The 13,357-nt window shown below is 41.6% G+C and overlaps 1 protein-coding gene across 1 annotated transcript in view; it reads right to left on the bottom strand.

The window, feature by feature from the left end:
• LOC137291164 (multiple epidermal growth factor-like domains protein 10) overlaps positions 1 to 11,817 on the bottom strand; it is a 31,855-nt gene extending 20,038 nt beyond the window's left edge. The window contains exons 1-2 of the mRNA XM_067822454.1: positions 11,689 to 11,817; positions 5,317 to 5,398 (exon numbers count right to left, since the gene is read on the bottom strand). Of these exons, the coding sequence (XP_067678555.1) occupies positions 5,317 to 5,398; positions 11,689 to 11,817 (211 nt within the window). The remainder of the gene's footprint in view (positions 1 to 5,316; positions 5,399 to 11,688) is intronic.
• Between the last annotated feature and the right edge of the window lie 1,540 nt (positions 11,818 to 13,357).

Raw genomic sequence — 13,357 nt, 5'->3', positions numbered from 1 at the left:
TGTACTGTAAGTCCCCTGTGGTCCCTAGCATGGTGATCTACCTTCAGCTTTTGAAGATCTATTGCCTTCGTTTATATTGTATTGTCATTAACCGTTGAAATAGTTTAGAAGTTTTTTAATTTGTATTGTGGTAATCGAGTCCTTTGCAGACAGGTAAGTATATTATCTAAATTTGCTGTTATTCATTTATAAGTGTACAACTTTCTCAGTCATGATATTGTCGAAATAATGTGACTTCCATTTGTAACTCATTCACTCACTTGGCTGGGGATCCTGAGAACGCTAAGGTACGTCCAATTCTCCTGAATTTCTACGTTAGTGATATTATCAGATCATAGCATAATTCGAATCCACCTTAACTTTCTGGATTAATTATCATAACCCTGATACCAAATAACTAATATTCTGTAGGTTTAATACATCAGTCGAAGTTGGCATATGTCAACATGTGTTCTAAGTATTAACGTTTTGTAATAGTTACATTTGCCAGAATTCACGATTCATTTTATTAACAGCATTTAAAATTGTCTTTTAAGATATGCTGTTTGTGCCAAGGAAGGGCATCCACTGACAAGGTGTTGGACAGTCTCTGTAAAGTCATTGCAAAGACGACATTTCATATTGTTATTTTTTTAAGAATCACATTCTGGCGATTGCGAGTGGGAAGTGACTGGTCCTGAGCAGCAAAAAGGAAACCCTCAGTTTCACATTTGAGACCAGCCGACTTCATCCAGGCGAAGGAGTCGGTTGGATTGCTGCTCTGTTCTACACACTGCATGTACACGCGATGCAATGGCTTCTCAGAAAGGTTCTCCACAAAGGATCGACTCTGGGCAGACTTGGTGAAGGACTTCACCTGGTTTACTCCCATCACTGTACCATCCAGCAGTACATCGCCATCAAGAAAATCAACTTCAAATTTCAAATTGTGTCCAACAACCTTGGCCCGCTTAAAATATCTGTTGAATTCCTTGCTTTCATCATGAGACTTGACGTGCATCACCAGAGGATCATCTGATAAATAAATATGTGCAAAAGTGCACAATAGAATTCTATCATGAAGAGCTTCCACATTAATCAAACCCCGACCTCCAGAATTGATTGGCATGTATAAACGATTAAGAGAGGAACGAGGGTGGTGTGCTCTGTTATCAGACATGATCCTTCTAGTCAGGCAGTCAGGACCCTGGATGTCTTATTTTGTCCAATCAACTACTCCAAAGAAATGGGAAAGGACTGGCACAGCAAAAGTATTGGTGGCTTTGGCTTTGTTTCGAGCGTTTAGCTCTGAACTCCAGATTTTCTTTAAACGAGATTTATACTCGGCCCGAAGTTTATCCTGAATCTGGGCATTCTGGAGCTTGTCTCGAACTTGCTTTCCAAGATTATATTATATTATATTATTATGTTTTACAGATTGAGATAGAAATGCAGCAGAGAGGGTTTTGGTGATCCTTTCACAGTCAGGCTGGTCAAGCTCATCATCAGCTCAGGGCCCTCGCCCCCTCTACACGCAGCCCAGACAGCGAATGGGACTTCTCCCAGGAAACACTGCCTAGTCCAACCCACCAAGAACTTTTCGGACAATATGGAGGCTCCCCAACACTGCAGCCTTCTGCATTACCCAGATTGTCAGAAGGGCTGTGCTCCCGGTGGAGAAACCGGGCACTCTCTTCATCTGCGCCAAGAGATCAGGAGGTACCAAACCAAGGGCACCGAGAACAATGGGGAGCCTGACGACTGTGTACTTTGGATACAAGTGAGACATTTCAAAGGCAAGGTCCGCATATTTATCATGCTTTTCCTGAATCTTGCCAATCACATTGCTGTCAAAAGGGACAGAAAATTCTATGATATAAATAATTTCATTGGTTTTATCAAAAAGAACAAGATCAGGTTTGTTGGCAGGAATTCGTCTCAGGCTGTATATTGGCCTATTCCAGAGAAGTTTGTAGCTGGCATTTTCCAGGACGCCCTGGACATGTTCAGGGTCGTACCATGGATGGACCTCGGAGTCAAAGCCACAGGCATGGCGGAGACGATAATAAAAGCAGCGAACCATGCCATCATGTCTTTTAAGATATGCTGTTGGTGCCAAGGAAGGGCATCCACTGACAAGGTGTTGGACAGTCTCTGTAAAGTCTCTGTAAAGTGCTAAGGAGGCCCGGGATGGTACCCTTCCTCCTATATTATCATGTTCCACTACAAATGTAGCAGAAATTGTAGACGGACGCAGTCAAGCACAACGCACATGGTAGTAAAAGGTGACCATGACGCTAGGAGGAGAATAAAGTGGAAGAAAAGATGAAAGGTTTAGGCACAGAAGGAGCTTGGAAGTTTTTAAAAGACAAGATATCAGTGGCAGTGGAGCAACATACCCAAGAGCGAATCCAAGAAAGCAAAAGAAAAGTGGATGTGTAAAGAAACGTTCAGAGCAGCACCAGAAATAAAACAGAGCATACTCACAATATAGAGCTTCACGGAAGGAGTCTGACTACAGGGAATATACTAGAACCAGTAACAGGGACAAGAAAATGTGCAGGCAAGTTAAGGGAAGTTTTAAACAGAAGGTAACCAAGGAGTTAAAAGACAATCCAAAAGCTTTTTACGCAAACAGCAAAATGAACACAAGAGAGGCTGTAGCAGACCTGACAAATCCAGACGGGGAAAATCTACTACAGACAAGGAAAAAGCCAACACACATAATCAGTTCTTTACAAGCGTCTTCACGGCTGAGAACAGGGAAAACATCCCAAGCTTTGAAAACAGATGTAAAGGAGCATCCATGCTGCCCTGTGTTTTCTCTGAAGATATTATTAGAAAAGAAGCTAAAATCCTTAAAACAGAATAAATCGCCAGGACTACATGACATGCACCCCTTAGTGCTGAAGGAAACAGCATCAGTAATCTGCAAGCCACTACATCAAGTCAAAGGATGAATGCAAGGTTCCGCATTATTGGAAAGACACATGCATAACACCACTTTCCAATATGGGTCACAGAGACAATCCATGCAACTACAGCCCTCTAAGTCTGACTAGTGTTGTGTGCAAAACCATGTCTATTGCCAGGGAAGCTGTTATGGAACACCTTGAAAGCAACAAGCAACAAAATTACATAACTGAAATACAGAAGGCGAAGAGGTGGCATGATGGAAATGTACAGATTCAACCCGGAGACGACAGCTTAATCCAAAGGAAGAAGTCGAGGCCAACAAGAGGGCACAACTACAGAATAGAACTGAAGCAATGCAAAGCATCTACTTAGCTTCACCTTTCGCGCACCTAGGATTTTGGAACACTCTATCGGAGGTAGCATCAGAAGCCCCAGCCATTAACTGTTTCCAGGGAAGTATCAAAAGAGCTACAGATATAAACTGGACTTGTCACCTATTACCCTAACAGTCCCTACCCGCTACTAAGACAACGACAGTAACGGTATCTGTGTGTGTCTGTGTGTGTGTTTGTGTGTGTCTGTGTGTGTGTCTGTGTGTGTCTGTGTAGAGTGACATTGTTGTTAGATGACAGCTTCCCCAAACGTTGTCTTTATCTCGAACCCACTAGAAATTTTCCCGGGCTTGGGAGTAAGGGTTTGTTTAAGGTCACAACATAGCTAAGATGCATAGCGTTCACTAACATTCCTTTCCAATCTAGACTGACTGACCACCCCAGCCCTTTCAACGGCTATCTTCAAAGGAATTACTAGTGAGTTTTAATGCTTCATACAATATTGGATCATTGTTCAATAATAAAACGTATTGAATTTGGGAATTAAACAATTAATGAGTTGGAATATTACTGAGTGCGGCGTAAAACTAAACTCACTCACTCACTGTTTTTGAACAGCATTTCACCAGGTCACCCGTTTGGATGTATTTCGCAGGTTACACGCCTATTTCTTTCAGTCATTGCAGGTGACTGAACAGAACAAAGCAGCCCAGTTTTTATCAGTGTGTGTGACATGGTGGCATTTACCAATGTGTGTGATTATGGAGTAAGACCACAGCAGGCACAGATGCCCATAGAGTTTGTAGAAACCTGCATAAGCTTGACTGTAAATGATTTCTACTCATGATGGCACTTGTTAAAGTTCAAAGTCCAAAGTTGTTTATAAATGTCTTTGTGGTATATTACTTATAATTTTATAGTAAGCACATTGCATGTGTAATATAGATCTCAGTATCAAACATACCATGATAACAGGCTAGTGAGATTTACACATCCACAAACTCTTGCCTCTCGGTGTACAAATTATGCCATGTCAAGTTCTCACAAATACCACTGCTCGTGTTATCAAGGCTACATGTATTTCAAGAACATACCCACATCATTTTTCTGTACGGTTTTATCTCTCCAATGGTAAGGTGTCTGTAACTTATCAACAAACTGAAGCACCCTCATTTCTCCGTGAACAGGCATATCACACAGAAACTGAGAAGACATTTACATGGCGTAGGCGGCTTGTATTTCCGACAGTACTTCACTTCTAGCATATTGCACATGCCTTCTGATCTCGTGTTTCACAAAACCTGCTGAAACTAACATTACCCTGGTAGTCATATGTTCGTATAACACAACTAATCTTAATTTCAGTCAAAAAGTTTTCAACACCCATTTGACACACCCATCTACCATGACCGTCTTTGTCGACACATACATTGTCCAGCAAACTATTCGTGTTACATGCATTGTGTAAGGTCATGGTGACATAGGGATCACTGAAGAAAGAGACGACACATAATGACGCATCCAAAGGCAACCGTTGAGAAGTTGCCCCAATAAAAGTATTAAACCTGTCCTGCAGGTATTAGCTGTTACAGTATATACACGCCTTCTTGTTGAGTGTATGTGGTTTCTACTCAGTTATCACTACACCAATTAGCCGCGGTAGTATTCTCTGACGCACCGTTTTAGACAAACACATGTCTAAGAACCTACACAGATTTGCAGAATGTGAAATAAGTGGTTGTACGTACACTTTGTTACGTGTTGGTAAAACAATGCCAGACATCATAAGCCCGGTAGTATGTTGTAACATGTCCTGCGGGTATTGGTTCAATGTACATTTTGGTTACGTGTCGGTAAAACAACGCCAGACAACATAATCCTGTCCTGCAGGTACGTTGTACGCACACTTACTCTGTGTGTGTGTGTGTGTGCGTGCGTGCGTGCGTGTGTGTGTGTGTGTGTGTGTGTGTGTGGTTACCTGTCAGTTATACAAGACCAGACAACATACATGTAGGTCCGGTATTATATTGTAACAAGTAACTATACATAACGAATACCTCAACATATGTTAAAATAGGCATAAACTTACATGAACAGTGTCCAAGAAAGATCACAAACAGAACAGCAGTCCCAAGGTACATCTCCATTGCGTCCCCAATAAGATCACAGCACTACAAGGAAGTGAATTGCGATAACAGCAGAACTTCTAGATAACACCCCGCCAGCAAATATCTGCCGCAACATAGAAGTGCATTACAGTTTCACACTATCTCACTTAGGTCAGTCACGGACGAGGCTGCACACCTGGAATCATCACTATTTATCAACAGTTACCTGCGATATACCTGGATACAATCCACTTGGCAGGCTAGATTCTTATGATGGAAATGTACAACTTCGCCGCTGGTTTAATCATTTTATTTTTTTAAATGTATCACTTTCGGTAACTAGGAATAATATAAAAAACATACTTGTACGTGTTTTGACATCTATTTTTTATTACCAATATGTTTTACAGATTGAGATAGAAATGCAGAGAGGGTTTGGGTGATCCTTTCACAGTCAGGCTGGTCAAGCTCATCATCAGCTCAGGGCCCTCGTCCCCTCTACACGCAGCCCAGACAGCGAATGGGACTTCTCCCAGGAAACACTGCCTAGTCCAACCCACCAAGAACTTTCCGGACAATATGGAGGCTCCCCAACACTGCAGCCTTCTGTAGTACCCAGATTGTCAGAAGGGCTGTGTTCCCGGTGGAGAAACCGGGCACTCTCTTCATCTGCGCCAAGAGATCAGGAGGTACCAAACCAAGGGCACCGAGAACAATGGGGAGCCTGACGACAGTGTACTTGGGATGCAAGTGAGACATTTCAAAGGCGAGGTCCGCATATTTATCATGCTTTTCCTGAATCTTGCCAATCACATTGCTGTCAAAAGGGACAGAAAATTCTATGATATAAATAATTTCATTGGTTTTATCAAAAAGAACAAGATCAGGTTTGTTGGCAGGAATTCGTCTCAGGCTGTATATTGGCCTATTCCAGAGAAGTTTGTAGCTGGCATTTTCCAGGACGCCCTGGACATGTTCAGGGTCGTACCATGGATGGACCTCGGAGTCAAAGCCACAGGCATGGCGGAGACGATAATAAAAGCAGCGAACCATGCCATCATGTCTTTTAAGATATGCTGTTGGTGCCAAGGAAGGGCATCCACTGACAAGGTGTTGGACAGTCTCTGTAACTTCATTGCAAAGACGACATTTCATATTGATATTTTCTTTAAGAATCACATTCTGGCGATTGCGAGTGGGAAGTGACTGGTCCTGAGCAGCAAAAAGGAAGCCCTCAGTTTCACATTTGAGACCAGCCGACTTCATCCAGGCGAAGGAGTCGCTTGGATTGCTGTTCTGTTCCACACACTGCATGTACACTCGATGCAATGGTTTCTCAGACAGCTTCTCCACAAAGGACCGACTCTGGGCAGATTTGGTGAATGACTTCACCTGGTTTACTCCCATCACTGCACCGTCCAGCAGTACATCGCCATCAACATGTACAATATGTTATTATTATGACAGATATACCCGACACATATTTACAAACTAATATGAACATTGGACAAAGTACGAAATACTCATTTAAATTGCACGTTACACTGAATACAAAACATGTTCAGTATATAAAGAGGTAATGTGACTGCTCTGTTTTGAAGTGTTGGGTATTGTGTCAACACACTTGCACTGGAACACAAAGAGGTCAATATGGTTTGATCGTACATACCTCCAGTTGCACGAACCTTAACTTTTACTGAATGTAGCTGTGTCAGAGAGGCGTAGTATGCAATTGTATGCTTGATATGTCAGCAACCAATGTTAGTTTCCGTCCTCAGTTGTGGAGCTGGAAGGTGTATCAAGAATCACATTCACATTGCCACACTGAAATCACATGGAGCTATTGTATTAGTTTCAGTGCACGACATCATAATTAATAACTACAGATCATATGCTAACTTAAAGTGTGCTAATTTTAAGCTCATCAATGTTCACTTACCTGTATTTATGCTTTATATGTATTGTGGTATTTCTTTTTATGCTGCCACTGTTATGTTTCAACTTCCATGATTTTACTCAACTCACTGGATTCATCAAGTAACTGACATCATTTAATGCAGAACGGAATCACGTTGCATGGTGCACAGAAATCAATGAAATTCAGAATTAGACTGTGGGATGAGGAGAAATCAAGGACGTATACAGAAGCATCACATTAGGAGCGTTGATGACTGGTTGGTTAGGTAAGACCGTGAAGTTGCCATTGGTGCAATGTAACAAACCAAAGTGTTCATGGTAGCACAGGGAACTGGACTCGTTATATTCATTACTTTGCGCTTGAGTTTTTAGACCTCCAAACATTCCTCTTTCGTACGTTTACGGTTGATTTGTGTCCAAGAAATGGTATCGAACCTCAAACAGCAACCATAATTACTTTATATCATCAAAGAATCACTCTCTCTTTGCTGACAAAGACTAACCGCATGTGGATTCCATTCATTTGAGTGTACATTTATAGCAACTTTCATATCTTAAGACGTTCGGGACAACTCCTGGTTGATGACATGTACAATCTGAGGATACGCAGGAACAAGGCATATTCGCGGACACGCATTCTTCTTGTTGATTTGTCTCTTTATGCTCATTCATCGGAAAGGGCAAAACCAAAACATGATAATATGGTCAAGAAGTTCATTTCAGCAATTATCTCCAAGATCTGAAATTCTCATCAATTGCCTTCCATTGAACTAGAGGACAGGAGACCAGCGGTACTGTCTCGTCGGTTGCATCTTTAGAAACTTCAGGATACATCATTCCGTTCTTCTTCGGTCATTGCTTTATCAACTGACTATAGTTTCCATTTGCTTTCACAGGTGTGAAAGATGAGTCCGCATTGTCACGAACACCTGGTGTCATCACTATTTTGTATCGATTCATAGTAACGTGCTCTGTCATCGTATCACATGGTGACAACTACTGGATTGTCTGGTCCAGCCAGACTCGACTGTTTACAAACAAAATTGTACAGCTGTAATACTGTTGAAAAGAAATACATGACTCGTGGTACAGTGTCAGAATTGTACGATCGTTTTTGCTTTTAGCAGAGATTTCTTTCTTTCTTACGATTCTATTTACAAAATTTGCCATGCAGCTATCAAGTAATACTGTCAATGTTTGTGGTAGATGCTGGAGATGCATCAGTAACTAAAATATATCTCATACAATTTCCTACTTTGACTTGAAGCACATCTTCCGCGAGGCATGATGCATGCATGTTTCCCTTAACTAGTCTATATATTAGACATCACTGTTCTGGTAATCAACTATAGGCTGTAATGTGTCATAATGCTCTGTGTGGATCCTATCCAGCTAGATACGGACATTAATGTTCTGGTAATCAGCTGTAGGCTGTAATGTGTCATAATGCTCTGTGTGATATGCTTGTAAGAGGTGACTAACGGGATCGTGTGGTCAGACTGGCTGACACATGTCATCAGTTCCCAGTTGCGCAGATCGACGTTCATGATGTTAATAATTATATTAATAATGTCCATTTATATGGCACCGTGTCCATACACTAGTGTATGCTCATGGCGCCCAGTGTATAATCTCAAAACAGAACTGCAGTAGCTGGTAGATGTACAAGTCATTCATAGTATTTCACGGAAAGATGGGTCTTCAGTAGGGATTTGAAGGAGTGGAGGGAGGTTGTTGTTTTTATTTCTATGGGAAGACCGTTCCAAAGTGAAGTAGCTGCGAAGCTGAATACTTTAAAGTATGTACGCTTGGCTTGTTTCATCAGGTAGGCGATTTTATTTCGTGTTTGTTTGAAGATCTGTCAGTGGATTTAAAGCCGGGACTTCTTCCTTCGTCTTTCAGCTTGGCGTCGCTCTGACTTGGACTTTCCGATTCCTTCATTGTACCAAGGGCTTCTTGGTCTTGAAATGGCATTCTTTTCTACGCATGGTGCATGTTTGTCTATAACCGACTTTAGGCCAGCTACGAAACGTTCACTCTAGATGTTGATATTAGAGGAGTCAATGACAGCTGCGTTAAGCAAGTCAGTTTTGAATTTGCCCATGTCCATGCCTTTGCTGTTTCTACAGGAAATTGTCCTGGTTTGATTAGGAGGGTGTTCCATGTTTACTTGTCCGACATTTGTCTCTCTCCAACTGTGACTGCACTTACTGAGGTATCTAATTCGGGGGTGACAATCCAGTCAAGTATATGTCCTGGCTTGTGAGTTGGATCAGTAATATGCTGTCTGAGAGAATGCTCGTTCATGAGTCGAACAACTTGTTTATCTCTGACTTTGAATTTTCAGCGATGTCAATATTGAAGGCAACAATAAACATTGTTTTAGGTTTGGCACATTTAGAAAAGAGTATGTACAGGTCGTCGTGAAAGTCATTGAGAATTAGTTTGTTTTTCCGAGATGGAGGATTTTGGTAAAGGCAGATTACTCTGAGGGAAGTTGAGAAACTTGATGTTAGAATATCCAAGTGTTCAAAGAATTTGTATTTCGATTCAAAGCTTCAACTGTCAGTGTGTTTCTGTGCCACCGCTCCACCACGAGTTACTCCAGACTTCTGAATAAAGAAATAGAGCTTGGAGTAATTTCTGCAATTTTGGCTTCATCACTATTTTCTGAAAACCATGATCCAGTGATGAAAAGAATGCCTAAATTGTCATCCAAGATTGTATCAGCAATTTAAATTGTTTTATTTTAAGCAGCTTGAGCATTCCAAAGAGCCATCTTGAGAAATTTGTTTGTTTGCTCTTAGATTGCAGTGAAGTTCACTGTTTGGAACAGAACCTGATATAAAAGTGCACATTAAAATGCAATGTTAAGCATTTGATTTGTGTTAATCGTCGATACCGACACAAACTGCAAGTGTATATGAAACTCTTACAGTAGTACCATCTTGCACGAGAACATGACATACCCAACATACAGTCCACTCCCTCCCATCCTCGCTGACACCCTCCGTCACACCACCCGGTATCACGGGGACATGTGCCCGACACGTCCTTACACTTCCCGACACTGCAGTAACCATGGCATCCAGGGCCATAACTCACGTTTAGTGTACACTCTGTAAGATAAGCTTCGGGACAAACACTGCAAATATCCTATGCGACATGCAGCAAAGTTACACACTTTTAACTACTCTGATATAATGAATAATCTTAAAGTTTTGAGTCGACAAATACATGGATAACACTGTCATTGTACAAATGTTTTTATTTAGTAATCCATGAAAAGTTCAGACACTGAGTCCTGACACAATTGCCATCAATAGCAGCAGACTTCCATATTGCACTGAAAAAATCATACGTGACATTGTAACATACCTGATGTACAGTCCACTCCCTCCCATCCTGGTTGACATCCTCCATCACACTGCCCCGTATCTCGAGGACACATGCCAGACACTTCCTTACAGTTCATGGCACTGCAGTTACCATGACAACCAGGGCCATAATTCACGTTTAGTGTACACTCTGTAAGATAAGCATAAGGACACACACTGCAATGTTTGCCAGTACTAACAGCAAGGAGGCAACTGCTACTCATGTGAGAAGAGAGCTTTGGTGCTTCAACGAGATTTCTTGTTATATTTATGTGGTAGTAATTACATATAATTTGTCTATTGCTTGACGAGCACACAATGATATTCCAGGTATGAGACACTAATCGAGTCTGGACCAGGCGATCAGCTAATGGATATTGCATGCTACGATCTAAACTGCCAGGTACCACAACACACACATATATATATATATGAACTTTTCCTGGTCCCACCACCATTTGATTTTGATGAATGAACACATGGGTGCTAAAATGCCGGAAGCGTACAGGACACCTTTATTTCTTACAGGAATATCATACTATTGTGGATTATAACCTTGTCATAATCATGATTCAATGATCCATGAATACCTCAAGCACATATTTCCCATATTGTGATGAATGGCACACACGTGAGAGGACGTACGTGACACAATGACGTCACAGAGACAGATGTCCTCGAGAGCAGTTAATGAGAGTATATAGTGGAGGAAACATGTGTCGAACGCTGTGTAAAATTTTGTTGTTGTACATTCTTTATTTATTGTGTCATCCGATTATATAAAACACGTCAGTGTAAACTGATATGCGTTGGTTATGCGTTTCTTTTTGGCAAGTGTGATTAATGACAGTCAGCGTGATAAACGTCGGAAACGTATAGTGAATAGCTTTCTTTCCTAAATGAGTATCACATTACCACGTGTAAGGTGTAACCGCGACAGATAAGCAATTGTATCAAATTGTCACAATCGTTCTGTAATATGACATGAATAATGCACTATTTGGTCCTTCACACGTTGTTTTGAATGGCACACACTGGAGAGGTCACAGTGTAACACACCTGATGTACAATCCAATCCCTCCCATCCTGGTTGACATCCTCCATCACATCGGCCTGTATCCCGGGGACAGGGGCTCCCTGCTTCATTACACTTCCGGGAACTGCAGTTTTTAACGCATCCAGCTCCATATTCCATACCAAAGAATGTTCAAAGATAATATGTCATTTTCCGGGCTTCGTATTCTGTATTTTCTAACCAGTATTGCTCAATGTCTCGTTGCTTCATATTTAAGATTATGTTCAGTACACCCAACTCCGTGTTTCATTCCTTTAAAACATTCTGCAGGAATATTCAGACAGTCTACGTCTTTCCAGCTGGCACTACAGCCCATGGTGCCTACCTGTAACACACTCTACATCCTTCCAGCCGACACTACAGGCCATGGTGCCTACCTCTAACACAAACTGCATCTATTTAGTCGACACTACAGCCCACGTTGCCTACCTGTAACACAATATGCATCCTTCCAGCCGACACTACAGCCCACGTTGCCTACCTGTAACACAGTCTACATCCATCCAGCCGACACTACAGTCCATGTTGCCTACCTGTAACACAGTCTATATCCTTCCAGCCGACACTACAGGCCATGTTGCCTAGCTCTAACACAGTCTACATTCGTCAAGCCGACACTACAGTCCATGTTGCCTACCTGTAACACAGTCTACATCCTTCCAGCCGGCACTACAGCCGTTGTCACATGCTCCAGTCACGTGGTGACATGTAGAGGAGGATGTCCCACAATGTCTACTGGAACAGCTCTTGTTACACCCGTCTCCGTATGTGTTGGAACATTCTACACACGGAACATTATTACACAGTAGAATATGACTGATAAACAGATAATTCAATTCCATAATAATGCCAATTCCTTGTTATTGCGCTTGTATATCATACACCATTAGCAGCATCAGGAGGAGAGTTTTATACACGTCAACGTCTTTATTACGAGGAACACAACGTCCCGGAGTATATCCTCACTACTTCGTCAGTTGAGTGAATGGTATGAGACAGATAGCATGTATATATATGTAATTATAGTTAATAGAAAATTATAGAAGACTGAAATCTCAACATACCGTGTGTAGTCGTTAAATACATGCTTGACACAGTCACAAGACCAATGTTGTTATTCACTATTACATAAGTGATTCGGAAATGGGATCTGCAAACATGTATGCATGACACTGTATTTTGACAGTGCACATTATAGAGAGACTTCCTCCATCACATCGGCCTGTATCCCGGGGACAGGGGCTCCCTGCTTCCTTACACTTCCGGGAACTGCAGGTTTTAACACACACAGGGCCGTACTCAACACTATCGACAAATTCTGTCAAGAATCCCCAAAAGGCCTGTTATGCTACGGATTTTCTGTGTTTTTGATGGTCACGGCAGCCCTGTATTTGGCCATTTCTCATCTCCGACATCAGAACGTAAAGTCCAAAAACTTTCAAAGTTCAAAATTTAAACTTACAATGAGTTTACACGTAGTATTCTTGTTATTTTCATTTTTGCTAATATTTCCAACAATCGTCAGTAGGTGAAGGGATGGTGTAAGTCCAACTAGGGTCCTAAGTTCCCATGATCCTCAGTACGGTGTTTTATATTGTATTGTCCAAATAGACTGTTAGTTTTACCTTTCCAGGTTAGTTTTAACTCTAATTG

Source organism: Haliotis asinina, chromosome 7 (genome assembly GCF_037392515.1).
Source record: "Haliotis asinina isolate JCU_RB_2024 chromosome 7, JCU_Hal_asi_v2, whole genome shotgun sequence".
Taxonomy (NCBI): domain Eukaryota; kingdom Metazoa; phylum Mollusca; class Gastropoda; order Lepetellida; family Haliotidae; genus Haliotis; species Haliotis asinina.
The sequence above is the reverse complement of the archived record's forward strand: the minus strand, read 5'-3'. Positions and strand labels throughout refer to the sequence as shown.